At 43.8% G+C, this 24,109-nt stretch overlaps 1 protein-coding gene across 3 annotated transcripts in view; it reads left to right on the forward strand.

Moving 5' to 3' along the window:
• Positions 1–24,109, forward strand: part of LOC126184792 (uncharacterized) — a 137,328-nt gene that overhangs the window by 59,129 nt on the left and 54,090 nt on the right. For 2 of the 3 annotated variants that reach the window (XR_007536878.1, XM_049927371.1), the window contains exon 3: positions 4,557–4,640. The exons of the other annotated variant lie outside the window; for it this stretch is intronic. Coding sequence is in view for 1 of the 2 variants with exons in the window: in XM_049927371.1 (XP_049783328.1) it covers positions 4,557–4,640 (84 nt within the window). In the remaining variant the exon portion in view is untranslated. The remainder of the gene's footprint in view (positions 1–4,556; positions 4,641–24,109) is intronic. 3 annotated transcript variants of the gene reach the window in all.

Consider the following 24,109-nt stretch of genomic DNA (forward strand, 5'->3'; position numbering starts at 1 on the left):
CGAACCTGCGACCGTAGCAGTCGCGCTGATCGGCTGTCGAACCCCCTCCGTCTAATAGGCGCTGCTCATGCATGGTTGTTTAAATCTTTGGATGGGTTTAGTGACATCTCTGAACAGTCAAAGAGACTGTGTCTGTGATACAATATCCACTGTCAACGTCTATCTTCAGGAGTTCTGCGAACCACGGTGATGCAAAACTTTTTTTGATGTGTGGATATGAAATTTGGTCGAAATCACTCCACAATTCCTGGGTGACACTTCAGTATTACTCTTTTTTACCCCTATTTCCACCCCTACCTCTACAAGAGGTAGGTGCTTTTACCCCACCAGTGCTTCTTTACATATCGTAAGTGATACGTTTACCAAGTTTGACTGATATCGATCCTGTGATTTAGGAAATGTGCAACATACATTCATACTTAGATACATACAATGACTTTTATAAATAGCCGGCCGCGGTGGTCTCGCGGTTAAGGCGCTCAGTCCGGAACCGCGCGACTGCTACGGTCGCAGGTTCGAATCCTGCCTCGGGCATGGATGTGTGTGATGTCCTTAGGTTAGTTAGGTTTAAGTAGTTCTAAGTGCTAGGGGACTGATGACCACAGATGTTAAGTCCCATAGTGCTCAGAGCCATTTGAACCATTTTATAAATAAATACATTGACAGAAAAAAATTGTAACAGAAGTTGTACGACATTGACGAAAGTTGGTAGGCGTGTTTCTACATCTGAAAGATGATGTGTATTCAAATTTCGTACCAGTCGTGTAAGAGTGGCGTTAGTAACGCCACTAAGAGGATGCAAATGAGGTTTGCTTTAAACACACGCTGAAACGGTAATGCGTGTCAGTTACGTTTTGGATTGGACGTGGAGAGTTGATGTTGGTGAAGAATGCCTTTTAGGTCACAAAGATGCCATTATTAACGCCACGCTGTGTTTGAACGGCGCTACAAGAAGCTCGATGTTCCTTTTGCTGTACTGCAGAAAGACTTATCAGGAATGTAACCACAGTACATGATTGCTGGCACTGGCGGTCACAAGAATGTACGGTCGCAGGAAGACTGGAGTCTGGACGGCCGCCTGGTACTACCGAAAGGGGAGACCATCGTGTTCAGCGTATTGCTCTGGCGCATCGAACTGCATCTGCAGCAGCGGTCTGAGCATCAGTTGGCAACACAGTGACACAACAAACTGTTACAAATCGGTTACCTGAAGGACAGCTCCGAGCCAGACGCACTGTAGCCAACATTCCACTAACCCCCAACCACCACCATTAGGGACTGCAGTGGAGTGAAGCGAGAGGTCATTGGAGGACAGGGCGGAAGTCTGTAGCGTTTTTTGATGAAAGGTATATCTGTCTCGGTGCCAGTGATGGCCGTGTGTCGATTAGAAGGAAGCCAGTTGAGGACCTACAACTAACCTGCCTGCGTGAGAGACACACTGGACCCACACATCGAGTTACGGTCTGGGATGCGATTTCGTATGACAGCAGGAGCGCACCGTGACTGCAAAATTGTACGACCATGTGGTTATTCGACTTGTTGCGCTACCATTCATGAACAGCGTTCCGTGGGGATTTTCCAACAGAACAACCATCGCCCACACATCGCTGTTGCAACCCAACGCGCTCTATAGAGTGTCGACATGTTGCCTTGGCCTGCTCAATCACGAAATCTGTCTCCAATCGAGCACATATGGGACGTCATCAGATGCGACAGTTCAAGCGTGATCCGCAGGCAGCATTAACCGTCCCTCTACTGCCCTGCCGAGTCTAGCAGGCCTGGAAATCCATCCCACAAACTGACATTCGGCACCTGTACAACAAAATGCACGCACGTTTCCACGCTTGCATTCAACATTCTAGTGGTTACACTGGTTACTGACGAACGAGCATTTCACTTTTGCAATGGCTTATCTCACGCTTGCGCTAACATGTGATCTTGCAATGTTAATCACTTGAACATACTATCTAGGCAAATATATTCCCGAAATATTATCACTCTATCACTCTGCATTAATTATTTTTTGGTGTCGTGATTTTTTTTCCGTCAGTGCATAGGGGAACTAGGGGTGGAATGGGATACTTCTACATCTACATGACTACTCTGCAATTCACATTTAAGTGCTTGGCAGAGGGTTCGTCGAACCACAATCATACTATCTCTCTACCATTCCACTCCCGAACAGCGCGCGGGAAAAACGAACACCTAAACCTTTCTGTTCGAGCTCTGATTTCTCTTATTTTATTTTGATGATCATTCCTACCTATGTAGGTTGGGCTCAACAAAATATTTTCGCATTTAGAAAAGAAAGTTGGTGACTGAAATTTCGTAAGTAGATCTCGCCGCGACGAAAAATGTCTTTGCTTTAATGACCTCCATCCCAATTCGCGTATCATATCTGCCACACTCTCTCCCCTACTACGTGATAATACTAAACGAGCTGCCCTTTTTTGCACCCTTTCGATGTCCTCCGTCAATCCTACCTGGTAAGGATCCCACACCGCGCAGAAATATTCTAACAGTGGACGAACGAGTGTAGTGTAAGCTGTCTCTTTAGTGGACTTGTTGCATCTTCTTGTGTTCCCTTAATGTTTAACAATTTCTATAAAATAAGGGAACACAAGGAAACACTTCTTAAAGTGATAAAAAAACACCTTGTAGTGTAACCTAATGTACCTTATTTTAAAATCACTTAAAACAATACATTTTGCATTTTTTACAATTTTTCAAAGAAAGTCTTGCACATTTCCCGTTCCGCCCCACCCACGGGGCAGAATGGGATAAGCGTATTTTTTGTTAAATTATTGCATAAACGTTGAATTTGAATTACGAATAGCCGGCCGGAGTGGCCATGCGGGTCTAGGCGCTACAGTCTGGAGCCGAGCGACCGCTACTGTCGCAGGTTCGAATCCTGCCTCGGGCATGGATGTGTGCGATGTCCTTAGGTTAGTTAGGTTTAATTAGTTCTAAGTTCTAGGCGACTGATCACCTAAGAAGTTAAGTCGCATAGTGCTCAGAGCCATTTGAACCATTTGAATTACGAATATCGTATTAAACTATGACAAAATATTGTATAACAGGCAATTCAGACTAAGGAATGTGTAATTTAAACAATTAAAAAGTCATTCTTCAAAATAACAAAATATTTTAATGTCGTTCTGAAAAATGTACAATGCTTAATAACCACCAAACTACTAACTACTAGCCCTTTCGACAATAGTCACAAATCAGTATTTCCTCTTCATCTTCACTGTCTATGATAGCACATGAATTGTGTGCCCACTCTGGCACGCGACCCAGCCCGCATTAGAAACGGAGTAGAAGTCCCCACAGTAGAGACACTCAGCATCCTCTCTCTCTGATTCTCTCTTCTCCATCATCTTCTTCCTTTTATTTTCCTTAAGGTCTTTGATGTCCTCTGTTTTGGTTTTTTTGGGTGTACAGTTTGATATTTTTGCCTTAAGTTGCATTGCACCTGACGTCTCTGTCCTGACATTGATTATATTTGTGCACCCTCCTCCTTTCTGTAGGCCTACTTTAGGTGCGACAGCATTCTGCAGTTTCTTCTTATAAGGAGAATCTGTTAATACGACAGTTTTTCCTTTTCGTCTTGTTGTCCGCCGAGTATTTTGATAGATTAGTGGGATTGGAATGACAGCCTCGGGCGATATCTGGAAAGCTGAGTTGTTCGGCGAACGTAGCTGGTTGGGAGAGTCTGTCATAGATGAACATCCAGGTTAGGTTTGCTTTCTACTTGCATCAAAATATGACGGGGCAGAACGGGACACTATCCCATTCTGCCCCGTCCCGTTCCGCCCCAAGAGCACCTTTGGGGTTAACAACTTTTATGGAGTGTAATAACTGACGTATTTAAACGCATTAAATAACTTAAGTGTAACAAATGCCATGCACTTTAAGGGAATGTGTCATTTTAGGGTATACAATTAACAATTAACAGCTTACCTGACGTTGAAATTCACCAAACGTTAGAACAACGCAAGCGGTAACGTGATGGACAACAACTCACTTAGATCTCGCACTTCAAACTAAACCAGAATGGCTGCCCTCACTTCCCTTCCATTCGGAGAAATAGTAACATGCCCATACAACAGGTAGCAACACTGTCCAGTCTAAGAAAGAGCAATTTCCCATTGTGCCCCGCTATCCCGTTCTGCCCCGAGTTCCCCTATAATTGTTTTAGTTTTGATTATATTGTTCACCGTGAGTAGCACATTTCAAATAATTTGTGTAATCCATTGTCTTCCTGGAGTTCTTAACGTCATTTGCCCACAGAGAGTTTAAAGTACGACATTCTTACACACTTCCTATGTCCAACAGTACGATATCGACAGTGATATGGGTGGATGTTTTGTCCGTGATAGGTTGATAAATTTTTACTACTGGTACCTTCTAATAAAACTGTGATACAGAACGCGGAACTTATAATTAGGTTTATACCAACGCAATACATGTAAGGAGAATGGCAGCGCAACGGAGCTCTGATGGCGCGCTGCGGCATGGAATGTGGTTCGTAATGTGTGTGGTTGTGGGTGCAGGTGGGCGCCAGCTGACGGGAGGCGTCCAAGCCGTCGCTCAGCCCGAGTCGTTCGCACTCGGAAGTCGCTACGGCAAGAGAAACGGTAAGACTCCGTTGTCCAGTCTCTGCAAGAATGATTTACCGCTTCGGTCACGTCCGCTATTACATACCTGCTATACAGCTATATCCCTCCTCTACCCGTCTGTGTACGTCTCATCAAGTGGCGCGCCTTTCAAGCTGCATTGTCATCGCTATGCATTACAGTTCATTACTCTTAAGCTATTATGGATTTAAACTGAACTCTGCGATTGTACGCTACAGTATTAGATACACTATGTGATCAAAAGTATCCGGACACCTGGCTGAAAATTACTTACAAGTTCGTGGCGCCCTCCATCGGTAATGCTGGAATTCATTATGGTGTTCGCCCACCCTTAGCCTTGATGACAGCTTCCACCCTCGCAGGTATACGTTCAATCAGGTGCTGGAAGGTTTCATGGGGAATGGCAGCCCATTCTTCACGGAGTGCTGCCCTGAGGAGAGAGATCGATGTCGGTCGGTGAGGCCTGGCACGAAGTCGGCGTTCCAAAACATCGCAAAGGTGTTTTATAGGAATCAGGTCATGACTCTGTGCAGGCCAGTCCATTGCTGGGATCACCGCCTCCGAATTTTACTGTTGGCACTACACACTCTGGCAGATGACGTTCACCAGGCATTCGCCATACCCACACCCTGCCATTGGACCGCCACAATGCGTACTGTGATTTGTCACACCACACAACGTTCTTTCACTGTTCAATCGACCAATGTTAACGTTCCTTACACCAAGCGAGGCGTCGTTTGGCATTTACCGGCGTGATGTGTGGCTTATGAGCAGCCGCTCGACCATGAAATCCAAGTTTTCTCGCTTCCCGCCTATCATAGTACTTGCAGTGGAGCCTGATGCAGTTTGGAATTCCTTTGTGATGGTCTGCCTATTACTCATTACGACTCTCTTCATCCGTCGGCGGTCTCTGTCAGTCAACAGACGAGGTCGGCCTGTACCCTTTTGTGCTGTACGTGTCCCTTCACGTTTCCACTTCACTATCACATCGGAAACAGTGGACCTAGGGATGTTTAGGAGTGTGGAAATCTCGCACACAGACGTATGACACAAGTGACACCCAATCGCCTGACCACGTTTGAAGTCCGTGAGTTCCACGGAGCGCCCCATTCTGCTCTCTCACGATGTCTAATGGCTACTGAGGTCGCTGATATGGAGTACCTGGCAGCAGGTGGCAGCACAATGCACCAAATATGAAAAACGTATGTTTTTGGGGGTGCCCGGATATCTTTGATCACATAGTGTATGACTATAACAATCGCAAAGAGTTGCTTTTCATGCTTTTGTTGGTGTTCTTTAAAAGTCGTAGCTAGTTCACTTCTTCATACGGCTAAGATCTGCTTTATTATAGAAATTAGTCCAGCACCTGGGGTGATTGCGGAACTATTATCGTTGTTTGGCGTACCTGTGGGGAGAGATGACGGCAGTAAAAGTAATATCCACTTGATTCTCCAAAAAGTAGTTCACAGAAGCAGTGTGAATCGTTTCCACGAGATAATAATACTGAGAAACATTTTTGGGTAGCCGATCTCCGTGGTCGCGAGGTAGCGTCGCTGCTGCGTGAAGGAGAGTCTCAAGTTTGAATTTTCCTTCAATATTGGTTGCACTGTTGTCGTTGTTGTGGTCTTCAGTCCTGAGACAGGTTTGATGCAGCTCTCCATGCTACTCTATCCTGTGCAAGCTTCTTCATCTCCCAGTACCTACTGCAACCTACATCCTTATGAATCTGCTTAGTGTATTCATCTCTTGGTCTCCCTCTACGATTTTTACCCTTCACGCTGCCCTCCAATACTAAAATGGTGATCCCTTGATGCCTCAGAACATGTCCTACCAACCGATCCCTTCTTCTAGTCAAGTTGTGCCACAAACTTCTCTTCTCACCAATCCTATTCAATACTTCCTCATTAGTTATGTGATCTACCCATCTAATCTTCAGCATTCTTCTGTAGCACCACATTTCGAAAGCTTCTATTCTCTTCTTGTCCAAACTATTTATCGTCCATGTTTCACTTCCATACATGGCGACACTCCATACGAATACTTTCAGAAACGACTTCTTGACACTTAAACCTATACTCGATGTTAACAAATTTCTCTTCTTCAGAAATGCTTTCCTAGCCATTGCCAGTCTACATTTTATATCCTCTCTACTTCGATAATCATCAGTTATTTTGCTCCCCAAATTGCAGAACTCCTTTACTACTTTAAGTGTCTCATTTCCTAATCTAATTCCCTCAGCATTACCCGAGTTAATTCGACTACATTCCATTATCCTTGTTTTGCTTTTGTTGATGTTCATCTTATATTCTCCTTTCAAGACACTATCCATTCCGTTCAACTGCTCTTCCAAGTCCTTTGCTGTCTCTGACAGAATTACAATGTCATCAGCGAACCTTTAAGTTTTTATTTCTTCTCCGTGGATTTTAATATCTACTCCGAACTTTTCTTTTGTTTCCTTTACTGCTTGCTCAATATACAGATTGAACAACATCGGGGAGAGGCTACAACCCTGTCTCACTCCCTTCCCAACCACTGCTTCCCTTTGATGTCCCTTGACTCTTATAACTGCCATCTGGTTTCTGTACAAATTGTAAATAGCTTTTCGCTCCCTGTATTTTACCCCTGCCACCTTCAGAATTTGAAAGAGAGTACTCCAGTCAACATTGTCAAAAGCTTTCTCTAAGTCTACAACTGCTAGAAACGTAGGTTTGCCTTTCCTTAATCTAGCTTCTAAGATAAGTCGTAGGGTCAGTATTGCCTCACGTGTTCCAATATTTCTACGGAATCCAAACTGATCTTCCCCGAGGTCGCCTTCTACTAGTTTTTCCATTCGTCTGTAAAGAATTCGTGTTAGTATTTTGCAGCCGTGACTTATTAAACTGATAGTTCGGTAATTTTCACATCTGTCAACACCTGCTTTCTTTGGGATTGGAATTATTATATTCTTCTTGAAGTCTGAGGGTATTTCGCCTGTCTCATACATGTTGCTTACCAGGTGATAGAGTTTTGTCAGGACTGGCTCTCCCAAGGCTGTCAGTAGTTCTAATGGAATGTTGTCTACTCCCGGAGCTTTGTTGCGACTCAGGTCTTCCAGTGCTCTGTCAAACTCTTCACGCAGTATCATATCTCCCATTTCATCTTCATCTACATCCTCTTCCATTTCCATAATATTGTCCTCAAGAACATCGCCCTTGTATAGACCCCCTATATACTCCTTCCACCTTTCTGTTTTCCCTTCTTTGCTTAGAACTGGGTTTCCATCTGAGCTCTTGATATTCATACAAGTGGCTCTCTTTTCTCCAAAGGTCTCTTTAATTTTCCTGTAGGCAGTATCTATCTTACCCATTGTGAGATAAGCCTCTACATCCCTACATTTGTCCTTTAGCCATCCCTGCTTAGCCATTTTGCACTTCCTGTCGATCTCATTTATGAGACGTTTGTATTCCTTTTTGCCTGCTTCATTTACTGCATTTTTATATTTTTCCTTTCATCAATTAAATTCAATATTTCTTCTGTTACCCAAGGATTTCTACTAGCCCTCTTCTTTTTACCTACTTGATCCTCTGCTGCCTTCACCACTTCATCCCTCAGAGCTACCCATTCTTCTTCTACTATACTTCTTTCCCCCATTCCTGTCAATTGTTCCCTTATGCTCTCCCTGAAACTCTGTACAACCTCTATCTGATGAAAAGTATCCGGACACATATAGTGGACATTAATGTACGATGTGTCGGCAATTCGCCTTTATGACGGCTTGAACTTTGCTGGGTAAACTTTCAATGGGACATCTGAATGTTTTTGGAGGAATAGCAGCCCATCTCTCTCAAGAGCCGAAAGCAGACAAGGTAATAAGGTTGGACACTGAGGTCTGCGGCGGAGTCGACGTTCTGACTCAGCCCAAAGGTGTTCCACTCGGCTCAGGTCAGGACACTGGACAGGCCAGTCCATTTCACGAATGTTCTTGTTCACGAACCATTGCTTCACAGATGAGTTTAATGCCAGTGTGCATTGTCAAGCTGATGCAGTCAACGTTTCCAAACTGTTCCTCTACTGTAGGCTGTTCACATTGCTGTAAAATGTGTTCGTATCCTTGAGCATTTAGCGTTTTCTTAAGTGTAATAAGGGGACTACACTGTAACCACGAGAAACACCCCCATACTATAACACAAGCTCATCTGTACTTCACTGTTGGCACTACACGTGACAGCATCTAACGTTCTCCACACATTCACCAAAATCCAAACCCTTCCATCAGACTGCCACTGGGTATAGACCGATTCATCATTCCAAATCACTAGTTTCCAGTCATCTTCTGTCCAGTGGCGACATTCTTTACACCGCCTCAAGTGTCACTTGCCATTGACTACAGTAATTTGTGGCTCATGAAGAGCTGTTTGACCACTGTATCCCATATTTTTAACTACTTACATAAAGTCATTGTGCAGACTGCTGATGGCACTGTGGAACACACAAGTGAGTCCTTCCGATGAGGTCTTTTTTTTTTTTTTTTTTTTTACAACTTCCCCCGTCAATGCTCGACGGTCTCTGTTCATCAGTATATGAGGTCTGGGTCTGCCTGGAGTGTTCGTTTAACTGTGGTTATTCCTTCGCATTTACAGGGGATAGGCAAAATAATGTGAACATGTGTACTTGTGTACTGTGTGTGTATTAAAGCGGGGACCTAGAAACGACGGAGAGGCTTCGTCCCGCCGTAGCCCTCAGTGTTCACAATCCCACAACAGGCCACAGCAGTCCACCCACCCCAGCACCGCCCCACACTGAACCCAGGGTTATTCCGCGGTTTGGCCACCAGTGGACCCCCCCCCCCCCGAAATATCTCACACCAGACGAGTGTAGCCTCAAATGTTTGCGTGGTAGAGTAATTATGGTGTACGCCTACGTGGAGACAGTCTTTGTGCAGCAATCGCCGACACAGCGTAACTGAGACGGAATGAGAGGAACCAGCCCGCATTCGCCTAGGTAGTTTGAAAACCGCCTTAAAAACCATTCACAGGCTGGCCGGCACACCGGACCTCGACGCTAATCCGCCAGGCGGACGCGTGCTGGGAACCGGCACGCCTTCCTGCTCGGGAAGCAGCGCGTTAGATTGCGCGGCTAGCCGGTCGGGCACACCTGTACTAACTTGGGAATGGTTTATTATTGCCCATATTACAGCTGAGATTCTTCTTGGAATACTGACATATAATGACTGTATAGTCTCCAGTGGAATATTATGCCACTCTTCGATTACAACCTCTTCTAACTCTTGTAGTGGCGAGGGAGGCGGAAACTGCTCCGCAGTCTGCACTCCAATAACACCCGCTAAGGTTCGATAATGTTCAAATCCGGGACTGTGTGCTGGCCAGGGAAGACGCTGCAGTTCAGTTTCGTGCTCCTCATACCACGATTGTACTGTCCTGGCTGTGTGGATGGGTGCATTACGTCCCGACATATGGCATCATTGTTGAGAAACAACATTTGAATCATTGGGGTGCACCTGATCACCTAAAATGTTCACATAATCGTTGGCTGTAACACGGCCTTTGAGAGTAATGATGGGACCAGCAGAATACCATGATATGGCTGCCCACGCCATCACACTTCCACCTCCATGCTTAACCGTTAGAATCAAGCACTGAGGATTGTAGGCTTCTTTTGGTATTCTCCAGTCGTAAACCCGGCCCGATGTCGGAAATAACGAAAACGTTGACTCGTCGGACCGTATGACGCGTTTTCACTGATCAGCTCACCACGTACAACGCGGAGGCCGAAGGCCTTCACTTAACGACCGGCAGCAGCGACGTATGTGTAGAGTTGTCAGCGGTTACAGACAAGCAACACTGCGTGAAATAACCACATAAATCAATGTGGGACGTACGACCAAGATATCTGTTAGAACACTGTGGCTAAATGTGGTGATTGGCTATGGCAGCAGACGACCGACGCGGGAGCTAATGGTAGGGTTCGAGTGTGGCGCAGATTCCACGAAGCCATTCACCCAAGTTGTCAACAAGGTAGTGTGCAAGCTGGTAGTGGGTTCATAATGGTGTGAGCTGTGTTTACGTGGCATGAACTCGGTCCTCTGGTCCAACTGACTCGATCATAGACTGGAAATGGTTATGTTCGGCTACTTGGTGACCATTTGCAGCCATTCGTGCACGTCATGTTTCCAAACAACGATGGAATTTTTATGGATGACAGTGCGCCATGTCAACGGGGCACAATCGTTCGAGACTGCTGTAAGGAACATTCTGAACAGTTCGTGCGAATGATTTGGCCACCCTGATCGCCCTACACGGGACACAATCGAGAGGTCAGTTCGTACACAAAATCCTGCACTGCCAACACTTTCGCAATTATGGACGGCTGTAGAGGCATCATTGCTCAATATTTCTGCAGGAGACTTCCAACGATTTCTTGAGTCTATGGCACGTCGAGTTGCTGAACTACGCTGGGCATAGGTGGTCCGACCCGATATTAGGAGATATCCCATGACTTTTGCACCTGAGTCTATGGCGAGTGGTCAAACACTTCCCACCGTAAACGTTGCAGGAGCGTCCTTATTGTCTCTGCAGTACGCGACCGAGAAGTGCCACGAAGAAGGAAATGCGTGACAGTTACATCATGTGGGGTTACATGAAATCAGGCAAAATCCCTCGACATGTATCCGTACTTGGCAGGAGACACTGTTTTCTAATTATCTTTAAGTACACACTGTTTGCCCAAAACTGACAATAGCGTCGTGACGCTATCTACAGGCGTACTACAGACAGTGCCCAACATATCTGTGCAAAGCTTCATCGAATTTTCATTGTGGTTTGCATTTCGCGACCGACTGTTCCCTACTTTTCAAATAGCCTTCGATTGTTATTAATGCCGAAGCATTAAAACATAATGTAACATGATGGGTAAAGCGGAAAAGGCATGAGTTCAGCCGTGGGAAACATGCTTTCCACTACAATGAACTCGCTCCTAGTCCCGTGGGATTCACAGTTCCCACCTCTGTACGGTGCTACCACCTAGTGAACAGTATAGGATACTACTTCCAATCGGAAGTTCGCGCCGTTTTTGCTGTACCATCGCGCGGAGGCATTGTATAGCTGAGTGTTGCTCTGTAGAGGAGCCTTTCAGTGCTGTTTGCGTGACGTTTTGTGATTTTTTTCCTCAAAGCTATAGTATAAGGTAAATACTTTTGATTTACCCAAATTTATGAAGGAAAACTTAAAATTTGAACGAGGAGAATTCCAGTTTGAAACAAAAGGAGCCATTTCTGCAGTAAAATGGATGGATAACCGTCCAGTCACTTTCCTGTCCTCAATTCATGACCCATGAGAAACTGCCACAGTGAAAAGGAAAAACAAGGATGGTACTAGTACAGAGATTTCTTGTCCTGAAGTTGTGGCAGAATACAACAAAATAATGGGTGGTGTCGATAAGTTTGGTCAATTACGAGAAAGGTATGCTATTGGCAGACGTTCTGTAAAATGTTGGCACAGAATATTTTATTTCCTGGTGGACGTTGCTGCAGTGAACAGTTTTATCCTGTGGAAAATGAGTAAAAGAGAAAGTGGACAGCATGATCAGCTCACATACAGGATTCATCTAGTCAGACAATTGATCGTTGGCTTCTCATCCCAAAAAAGGCGTGGACAAAAACCTGTCTTTCTGGCAAAAAGGCGTAAAGTACCTGAAGATATTCGTCACGTGGCTGTAGGGGAGCATCAACCCAATTTAGGAGAAACCTACTGGACGTGCCGTCATTGTAGTACCAAAGCTGCGGAAAAGAGCACTCGCTGTGTTTGTACATATTGTCAAATACCACTTTGCGTAGACCCATGTTTCAGAAAATTTCATGGCAAGTAACTGTGGACAATCATTGTAAGAAGAGAAGTAAATGTATCAAATAAATATGACATATATTGAAAAAGTTGTTTTTGTCATTTAACTCCAAGGAAGGGCAGTGGGAAGAATACTTCCCACCTTTTTCTGTGACCTCACTTTCACAGTTGGAGCAAATTTGATATTCTGTATGATAAATATACCTATCTGTTAACTACTATCTGCTCTCCATTCATTAAAAAAAAACTGCTCAATAATTTTGCCCACGAAGTGGTTAAACCTGCTCATTCCGTCTACGAGTCTAGTGTTTTAAGCATAGCCCCTCCCTCATCAGGTGCTTTGGCTGTTGGATAAAGTAAAGAAAGGAAAGCTAGACATCAAGTGACACAGCTCCGTTGGAAATGGCTTTCAGGAGGAAGCTGCATTCCCCTGGAAAGATTAAGGAACATCACAATAACTGGAGAGTGGCTGTTAGAAATCAGTTTACTAACATGACGATCGCTACAACCCTACATACACTTAGTTAAATAACGGTTCTCAAACAGAGAGGTGAGGGAAGCACTTTCGAGTATGGCTGAGCTCTTTCAACCACTGTGACATTCTTAGCTTTTGAATATTGTATTCTTTTAATGTTCGATCCCTCATACAACAAAGCATAGGCAATCAGCATAGAAATACGTGATACACAAAGACTGATTCTGAACAACGTCGACTAAATGTTGTTTTCTCGTCTATTAGTGGTCTCAGAGAACGTCATGAAACCTGGACAGATTGTATCGATGATGTTATCAAGCAAGTTCTTCCACTAATAACTAAAATGTATTATTCACTCTATTCCTCGTGGCATAAGTCCTTCTTTTCCGAAACGAGAAAACGGGACTGAACATAGAAGGCAATACATCACCGAAAAGCAGAAACACCATTCTATTGTGGAAATCTGAGACTTTTTTACTAACACAACTTATTCAGCGTAGGCTGGGTGTCATTGTCTTCGATTGGGAGTTCCATACACAATAAGATGCATTGGATACCGTCGTCTCACAAGGCTTGTGTCCTATTTCTCCTGGTCCATTTCAACGGTGAGTTCCACTGCTTTGTGTCAGTCGACCTTCACGCATCCCTCTTACCCATCGTTCACCTTTATGTTTGTGGTATGTCTTGCCCATAGCTGGACAAGTTTCCGCTAGGTTGTTAGCAGTGGAGCCACACATACTGTCACCTGATACATTGCGCCAGAGAAGCACGCTAAATCATTCTCATATTAACTTGTTTGACAAGTACTCTCACACTAACCCGAGAGCCTAAATTTACTTTTTTCCGACCCCTGTAAATTGCTAATATATCCCGTGACGTCGACTGTTATTGTCTTCAGTCGGAAGACTGGTTTAATACAACTCTCCACATTAGTCTATCCTGTAAAAGCTACTTCATCTCTACATAACTATTGCAGTCTTCAGCCAACTGAAACTGTTTATGTCTTCAGGCTTTTGTCTCCCTCTTCAATTATCTCCCCTCCCACGCCACTCCCTTGACAAACCCTCCCACCCAGTCACCCACTCACCCACACACACACACACACACACACACCACACACACACACACACTTCCCTTCCGTACCAAATTGACAATTCCTTTTTAAGGTTGAATAACAAGTACACTGTGTGTGTTCTATTAGAGCAAAAACAGTGTACTCGTTATTCAACCTTAATTATGGAATTTTTCTACCAAGAAATAAAGGAAGAATCCAAAAATAACAATGACAATACCTTGTTATGTAAGGATGTGTCTTATCAGTAGATATCTTCTTTTCGTCAAATTGTGTCTCAGTTTCTTCTTTCCCCAATTTTACTCTGTACGTTGTCAATAGCACCCGGCTAACCTTCAGAATTTTTCTGTAGCACCAGATTTAATAAGCTTCCATTTTCTTTTTATATGTACTGTTGATCGTCCGTGTGTCACTTCAATACGTGGCTACACTTCATACAAACAATTTCAGAAAAGTTGGTTGGTTGATTTGGGGGAAGAGACCAAACAGCGAGGTCATCGGTCTCATCGGATTAGGGAAGGACGGAGAAGGAAGTCGGCCGTGCCCTTTCAAAGGAACCATCCCGGCATTTGCCTGGAGTGATTTAGGGAAATCACGGAAAACCTAAATCAGGATGGCCGGACGCGGGATTGAACCGTCGTCCTCCCGAATGCGAGTCCAGTGTGCTAGCCACTGCGCCACCTCGCTCGGTTTCAGAAAAGTGTTCTGACACATAAATTTGTTGCAAATATTATACTTCTCGTTTCCGGAAATGCTTATCCTGTTATTGCCGGTCTGCGTTTTATATGGACCCCCCGCCCCCCCCACCTACTGCGGCCACTGCCATTTCTTATGCCCAAACAACAAAAGTCATCAACTACTTTTAATGTCTCATTTTCTAACCTAATTAAACATCGCCTGTTTAATTTGATTACACTCCAGTACCCTTCTACTTTTTTCTTAATCTTCGTCTTATGATTCCTTATCAAGACACTTCCATTCCATTCACGTAACGGCCGGCCGGAGTGGCCGAGCGATTCTAGGCGCTACAGTCTGCAACCGCGCGACCGCTACGGTCGCAGGTTCGAATCCTGCCTCGGGCATGGGTGTATGTGATGTTCTTAGGTTAGTTAGGTTTAAGTAGTTCTAAGTTCTAGGGGACTGATGACCTCAGAAGTTAAGTCCCATAGTGCTTAGAGCCATTTTTTTCGTTCACGTCACCTTACAAATAATTTGCTGTTTCTGGCAGAATTACAACGTCACTTAAAGTCTTTACTTCTTCTCCCTAAACTTTAATTCCTTTTCCCGATGTTGTTGCACCTATGGTACGGATATCAGTATCATTGAGGTACGTAAGCAGCCCCGCAGCGACAAGGTCCGTGGTTCGAGATAAACGGGAAAGGGGGCCGATTAATGATACGAACGTATATCGTAACTGCTCAAAATTAAAACTCTTCATTACGTCTCATGCAAGATATGCAGCAGCACCCGCGTCTTTCACGAAATTTTAGCATAGTTTATTTAAAGTGTGACACAGAGAATAAATTGTGCACTTGACTGTATTGAACAGCTTAACCTGCTCACCGTCAACAAAGATAATTTTGTGCATACGTACGAATAGCTAACCATACGTCAAGACTTAGTCTTGGTTCATGAATATCTACCTTAATAAACACCTATCTGCGCTACTGAGAAACTTATCTTGATTATTTTCTGTTTACTTACGCCCATAGTCCCACAGTATTTTTTTAAAAAAAAGGACAGCATTTATCCCACAGTCGCGATTTCCACCTGTGTGTCATGTCCAGGTGATAACTATAACAGTATAAATTTATTAATGCGCTTCATATTAGTTTTTGTCGAAATGTACGTTATAATGCTGTTAATATTTACAGCCATTCCTCCACAGTTGTTACTTCATTTATGTTTATCATGAAGATAAGAAAAATTCTGTCTTTCGTAAAAAAAAAACTAAACATTCAGTTCTAAGGGGCGGATTTTTCTTATTTTCATTATTAAAATGATAAGCGTAATTTTATATTGTTACAGTTGACGTTTGAAAATGACGCACACCCAGAAATCGTGATTGTGAGATAAACGAATCCAATAATAGTCCAAGCGGAACTTGTTGTCAGTACTGAAACATTTTTATTTAGAATTCAACACCAGATCCAACTGTGCCAAAAGGTAATGAAAGTTATTAAAAAAAAACAGTTATCTGAAATTTATGTATGAGTTAACGTCACCTGGAACGTGGAAGAAGTAAATGGTAGTCCTGTAAGAAGTAGCTGAAACCGTTGATTAGATGAGCAGTTTCTGTTCCCCTGCAACTCGAAAGGACTGAAGAACGTGAAATTTGATTAATGCACGTGGACAATTTCTATCGCAGCGCGTGACTGACCACTCCGGCTGGAGAGCCACTCACATCGCATTTCGCATATTAGCCGCCTGCCGTGTTGGCTTTTCAAAGAGTTCGTTATTTAGTGCACTCACATGTGATGTGCCATTTAATTAGCAGCTGAGTGCACAGCTACCTCAATCAATTATTTCCTTCCTGCACTGTGTCTATTTTTGAGGTACTCACAGCCTCTGTTCATATGTTCTGGAATCTCATATTGCGAGCAATTAGCAACACTACCCACACTACAATGCATAAGTTAAATTGGTTCTGCTCTGATTTATCGCTAATATCTGAACAAATTTTCCACCAATATGGTATATACGTAATTCGAAATATTATCTCCCACTCAGTGACACTGCCCCTTGCTTCTCTCCATACCACTCCTTTTTGCGAAAAGGAGATTCAAATGACGTTCCTTTATTTGGTCACCAGGTTTGTAACATACCGGGGAAAAATACCTGAAATGATGAGTTAACATTTCTATGTAACCATCAATAGCCTTCTTCAATGTCTTGCAGACAGACAGGATTTAGGGCCTCGTGGGAGCTGGGTCGTACCAGTACCGCAACTAAATTGATCACGTTATAATTATATGCTGCCCTGTTTACTCTAATGATCGACTAAAAGAGTCCTCTGTTGTAACCTTAACAGAATCACCATAGTTTTTCTTCCTCCGTATTCCATACGAAATAACAAACCTCTCGCAGTTGTCCTATTCCATACACTCATGGTGGTATATATATTAAAATTTAACTTCATGCTGCCCAATGTGGAAAAGTAAAATGCAGGACCTATCAAATACGTTGACAAAAAAAAAAATCGTAGCACCAAAGAGTTGTACGACATAAGCGAAAGCTGGTACCCGTGTTTCTACATCTGAAAGATAATGTCTATTCAAATTTCGCTCCACTCGCATAAGTCTGGCGCTAATAGTAACACTATGAGGACGCAAATCAGGATTGCTTTGAATACACGCTGAAACGGCCGTGAAAGTATGATTGGATTGAAGAGTTCCTAGATAACAGAACGCAGCATGTCATTGTCAATGAAGAGAAGTCTTCCAAAGTAAGAGTGATTTCAGGTGTGCCGCAGGGGAGTGTCGTAGGACCGTTGCTAATCACAATATACAGTACATAAATGACCTTGTGGACAACTTCAGAAGTTCACTGAGGCTTTTTGCGGATGATGCTGTAGTATATCGAGAGGTTGTAACAATGGAAAATTTTACTGAAATGCAGGAGGATCTGCAACGAATTGACACATGGTGCAGGGAATGGCAATTGAATCTCAATGTAGACAAGTGTAATGCGCTGCGAATACATGGAAAGAAAGATCCTTTAACATTTAGCTACAATATAGCAGGTCAGTAATTGGAAGCAGTTAATTCCATAACTTATCAGGGAGTAAGCATTAGGAGTGATTTAAAATGGAATGATCATATGAAGTTGATCGTCGGTAAAGCAGATGCCAGACTCAGATTCATTGGAAGAATCCTAATGAAATGCAACCCGAAAACAAAGTAAGTAGGTTACAGTACACTTATTCGCCCACTGCTTGAATATTGCTCACCAGTGTCGGATCCGTACCAGGTGGTGTTGATAGAGGAGATAGAGAAGATCCAACGGAGAGCAGCGCGCTTCGTCACAGGATCATTTAGTAATCGCGAAAGCGTTACGGAGATGATAGATAAACTCCAGTGGAAGGCTCTGCAGGAGAGACACTCAGTAGCTCGGTACGGGCTTTTGTTGAAGTTTCGTGAACATACCTTCACCGAGGAGTCAAGCAGTATATTGCTCCCTCCTACGTATATCTCGCGAAGAGACCATGAGGATAAAACCAGAGAGATTAGAGCCCACACAGAGGCATACCGACAATCTTTCTTTCCACGAACAATACGACACTGGAATAGAAGGGAGAACCGATAGATGTACTCAAAGTACCCTCCGCCATGCACCGTCAGGTGGCTTGCGGAGTATGGATGTAGATACGTTTTGGATTGGACGTGGTGAGTTGATGTTAGTCAAGGTGACAAAGATACCATTATCAACACGTGACCCAGTTTGGACGGGGTCCTGTAATAGGGCTACCAGAAGCTGGATGTTCCTGCAGAAAGACTTGGCAGGAATGTAGCTACCGTACATGACTTCTGGCAATGGTAGTCACGATAATGTACGATCGCAAGAAGACCAATCTCTGGATGGCCACCTGGCACTACCGAAAGGGAAGACCATCGTGTTCGGCGTATGGCTCTGGCGCATCGTACTGCATCTGCAGCAGCGGTCTGAGCACCAGTTGGTCAGCTCTGAGCCAGACGCCTTGTATCGTGCATTCCACTAACCCTAAATCACCACCATTTACGACTTCAGTGGTGTCAAGCGAGAGCTCATTGGAGGGCAGGGTGGATGTCTGGTATGTTCTCTGATGAAAGATGGCTCTTGCCTCAGTGCCAGTGATGGCCGTGTAATGATTAGAAGGAGGTAGTTGAGGGCCTCCAACCAGTCTGTCTGCGTGATAGACACACTGGACCTACACATCGAGTTTTGGTCTGGGGTGCGCTTTCGTATGACAGCAGGAGCACTCTAGTGGTTATCCCAAGCACTGTGACTGCAAAATTGTACGTCAATCTTTTGGTTCGACCTGTTGTAGTGCCGTTCACGAACAGGGGGTGTTTTCCAACAGGATAACGCTCGCCCGCAACGCTATTGTAACCCAACATGCTCTGCAGAGTGTCGACATGTTTCTTTGGCCTATTCGATCACCAGATATGTCTCCGATCGAGCACATATGGAACATCATCAATCTACAACTCCAGCGTCATCCTGAACCAGCGTTAACCGTCCCTTTGTTGAGCGACCAAGTGTGACAAGCAGGAAACTCCATCCAACAAACTGACATCCGGCACCTGTACAACACAATACTTGCACGTTTGCATGCTTGCATTCAACAATCTGGTGGTTACACGAGTTATTAATGTACCAGCATTTCACATTTGCAATGGCTTATCTCGCGCTTACATAAACTTGTGATCTTGGGTGTTAATCACTTAAACATGTTACCTACTCTAATGTATTCCAGTCATTTCTCTACATTAATAATATGTTGGCGTTGCGATTTATTCCATCAGTGTATGTTACTAAATAAGATACAAATAATCAGATTAAAATTATAAATCAAGAACGCTAATTTCAATTATCTCCTAAAGGTATAGCAAGTTAAAATAAGAATTTCTGTTTATTGTGGTATCAGGTACAAGCTGCGTTAGATGTCGCTCTGGGACATTGTCTGTCCTCCTGTGCTCGAACTATAAGTAACGTTCATTGATGCCACGATCTTATTTCACAAGAGAACAGCAGTTGCTAAGATTCTTTGCGCCGAATTTGCGTAAGACCACGATTCCCGTCGTAATTTTATGCAAGTGTGAACTATTAGCATTTGCATACGTGTCAAATATTCCTCTGAAAATTGAAAGATTAGATTTTTACACTCCATCAACGATGAAGAAGAAACAGAGCCAAGATCGGAGAAGAAAAGGGTAAGGAGACATCATCTTAGATAGATAAAGGGAACGATTTAGGAAATGTGAATTGCGGCTTAAATGTAGAATCTTTGACTGTCAAATGATCTTTTCGTGTTCTTGTATTCTGCCTAAAAAACTACGTAGTTTCATTTTTGCCTCACTGTGGATGATTCGGTTGAATTGTTGCCTTGTCATCAAAAGTTTGCGGTTCCCATTCGAAAGCCACTTCCTCTCGGCTGCTAACAGAGTAGTTGTGCAGAATCTACTGTCATTATAGGTCCCTTCCTCACACCTCACTGTTCAAACTGACGTTACGTCACGGCCCAGGCACAAATTTGAATAGAGCGTACATCGAAAGAAAAAAAAGTATTGGCACGAGAGAGGTGGACCACTTAATCACGACAGCTGTTTCAGGCTGCTCTATATTGCACTTCTTGTCCTTGGACCGTTCACTGTGTCTATTTTGCTTTTATTTCACAGTTCAGTACATCTCCTTCCTGTTTTCTTGCTTGACCTGTGTTCTGGTTTTGACGGGCTGTCCACTGGTCCCTCTTATTACAAAATCTGAGAGGGGTGCTGTCGGGAGTTTCCCTTGTTAGTAGAACTACTAAGAAAGAGCCAATTGGGGTTTAATTTAACGTAATTTATCGAACCTTACATGCGACGGTAGGTGTCTCTGCCCGGTTACGGATCGCTCAGTGTCTACTAGAAACTGTTGTTATTATTCATAAAGGTTATGTGTTACAGCGAGAAAGGATTAGCGAATACTATGGAATACAAACTGCAGTAATATAAAAAAAAGAAGATTTAAGTCGTATCACATATTTACTGAATTTGCGCCGAGGATGTAAAGGTGCCCCAAACTGTGGAGCGCGGCCTGTGTGTTACTTGCCAACCTTCGATGGTCGTCTGCTAAGGGAGTCAATTACACTACTGGCCATTAAAATTGCTACACCACGAAGATGACGTGCTACAGATGCGAAATTTAACCGACAGGAAGAAGATGCTGTGATATGCAAATGATTAGCTTTTCAGAGCATTCACACAAGGTTGGCGCCGGTGGCGACACCTACAACGTGCTGACGTGAGGAAAGTTTCCAACCGATTTCTCATATACAAACAGCAGTTGACCGGCGTTGCCTGGTTAAACGTTGTTGTGATGCCTCGTGTAAGGAGGAGAAATGCGTACCATCACGTTTCCGACTTTGATAAAGGTCGGATTGTAGCTTATAGCGATTGCGGTTTATCGTTTCGCGACATTGCTGCTCGCGTTGGTCGAGATCCAATGACTGTTAGCAGAATATGGAATCGGTGGGTTCAGGAGGGTAATACGGAACGCCGTGCTGGATCTCAACGGCCTCGTATCACTAGCAGTCGAGATGACAGGCATCTTATCCGCAACGCTGTAACGGATCGTGCAACCACGTCTCGATTCCTGAGTCAACAGACTGGGACGTTTGCAAGACAACAACCATCTGCACGAACAGTTCGACGACGTTTGCAGCAGCATGGACTATCAGCTCGGAGACCATGGCTGCGGTTACCCTTGACGTTGCATCACAGACAGGAGCGCCTGCGATGGTGTACTCAACGACGAACCTGGGTGCACGAATGGTAAAACGTCATTTTTTCTGATGAATCCAGGTTCTGTTTACAGCATCATGATGGTCGCATTCGTGTTTGGCGACATCTCGGTGAACGCACATTGGAAGCGTGTATTCGTCATTGCCATACTGGCGTATCACCCGCCGTGATGGTATTAGGTGCCATTGGTTACACGTCTCGGTCACCTCTTGTTCGCATTGACGGCACTTTGAACAGTGGACGTTACATTTCAGATGTGTTACGACCCGTGGCTCTACCCTTCATTCGATCCCTGCGAAACCCTACATTTCAGCAGGATAATGCACGACCACATGTTGCAGGTCCTGTACCGGCCTTTCTGAATACAGAAAATGTTCGACTGCTGCCCTGACCAACACATTCTCCTGATCTCTCGCCAATTGAAAACATCTGGTCAATGGTGGCCGAGCAATTGGCTCGTCACAATACGCCAGTCACTACTCTTGGTGAACTGTGGTATCGTGTTGAAGCTGCATGGGCGGCTGTACCTGTAAACGCCATCTAAGCTCTGTTTGACTCAATGCCCAGGCGCATCAAGGCTATTATTAAGGCCAGAAGTGGTTGTTCTGGGTACTGATTTCTCAGGATCTATGCACCCAAATTGCATGAAAATGTAATCACATGTCAGTTCTAGTATAATATATTTGTCCAATGAATACCCGTTTATCATTTGCATTTCTTCTTGGTGTAGCAATTTTAATGGCCAGTAGTCAATGTCAAGTCGGCTGACTGTGTGGCGATAAACTCATTCGTGACGAAACGATGATTTTAAAACGTGTTATGGACTTTACACTGATTGACCAACTACCGTCCGTTTCCTAAGTAAGGATGCACATGTATGATGAGGTTTTTACAACTCCGCTAGGAATGTTCACCTCCATGGCCTTTGTTTCATGTCAGAAAAATAAAATAAATGTCAAATTACAGAATTATTTGAAACTTCTCTGGCTTCTCGTGATCTATATACTCTTAATAATTATAGAATATCGATGGATATTGATACTTCATGCTTTCTGAACAAAACTTGAAAATAAAGACAAAAATTGAAAAAAAAATAACGGTCAAATATTTTGTGAAATGATTTGTCTAAAAGTAAGAAATAAAACTGAGTAGAGAAACATTTGGCGTACCTTACGTGCTTTACATGATTTTGAGCATCAAATGCGCGTCAAATGTTTCTCTAATCTGTGTTGTTTCTTCCTTTTACATACGTCAATTGGAAGATCGTTTGAACTTGTTTCAAATTTTTTTGCTACGAGGGCAGTATCTGCGGAAGCTTTTAGCAGCCAGTCGGAGGCGATATATAAATTGTCAGGGGTGTACGTATTCCAGTCCAGCGGCTGGATTTCAGAATCTTCCTGAAAGTAGTTGTATTGCTAAAGAGCTTTAATTATTGATATTGGGGAAGTTTAATCGCATCTCACGAGTCAAAGCGAGACTGGCAACACTTATTTAGACAAATTAGTTTTTAATTTAGCATCACAGAGAACTGATTCGGGTTCGCAAGTAAACTTTTCCGATTAACTCTGCGGAGCGCATTACCTGCCTCGAACACCGCACATCGACAGGAGTGCGTTGATTGTGGGTGCAACCGCGAACGCAATTTAACTCTACGGCGCGGAGGCACCTTAACTCTCTGCAATCTTAATCACTCATTCCTGTTACTCTGCTCTACACATCCTCCGAGTTTGTGTTCATTTGGGCGTTTATATCCGGTGTTGCAATTTTCACAAACACTAGTATGCAGAATGCGATGTAGGGCGCGTCGGATGATCAAAATCTGCCTGGTAGCCATAGGCCGGAAACATACATTTGTGACTCTACGGCCATAAGACCGCAGCCAATCACAGACGAGCGTAGAGGGTGTGGGCACTTAACCTGATTCACCACTGCTAATATACACTCTAAGGGAAAAAACGACGCACCACGAAGAAATTATCCGAATGGGACGGAAATCAGTAGATATGACGTACACGTACGGACAAACAAATGATTTGAATATCAAAAAAATTGGACAATTTATTCAAGAGAAAGAGCTTGACAAAGTCAATAACGAGTTGGTCCACCTCAGGACGTTACGCAGTTATTGGGCTTGGCATTCATTGACAGAGTTGTTGGATGTTATCCTGAAGGATATCGTGCCAAATTCTGCCCAACTGGAACGTTAGAGCGTCAAAATCCATAACTGGTTGCACGACCCTGATAATAATGCTCCGAACGTTCTCAGTTCGGAAGACATCCGGCGATCTTGCTGGCCAAGGTAGAGTTGGGCAAGCACGAAGACAAGCAATAGAAACTCTTGCCATGTGCAGGCGGATGTTATCTTGTGAAATGTAAGCCCCGGATAGCTTGTCACGAAGGATAACAAAATGGAACGTAGAATATCGTCGACGTGCCACTGGGCCGAAAGGATGCCTCAGATGACAATCAAAGGGGTCCTGCAATGAAAAGAAATGACACCCTAGACTATCGCTCTTGGTTGTCCAAAAAAAAAAAAAAAAAAAGGTTCAAATGGCTCTGAGCACTATGGGACTTAACATCTATGGTCATCAGTCCCCTCGAAT

The sequence above is a fragment of the Schistocerca cancellata genome, chromosome 4 (assembly GCF_023864275.1).
Source record: "Schistocerca cancellata isolate TAMUIC-IGC-003103 chromosome 4, iqSchCanc2.1, whole genome shotgun sequence".
In the NCBI taxonomy this organism is placed as follows: Eukaryota; Metazoa; Arthropoda; class Insecta; order Orthoptera; family Acrididae; genus Schistocerca; species Schistocerca cancellata.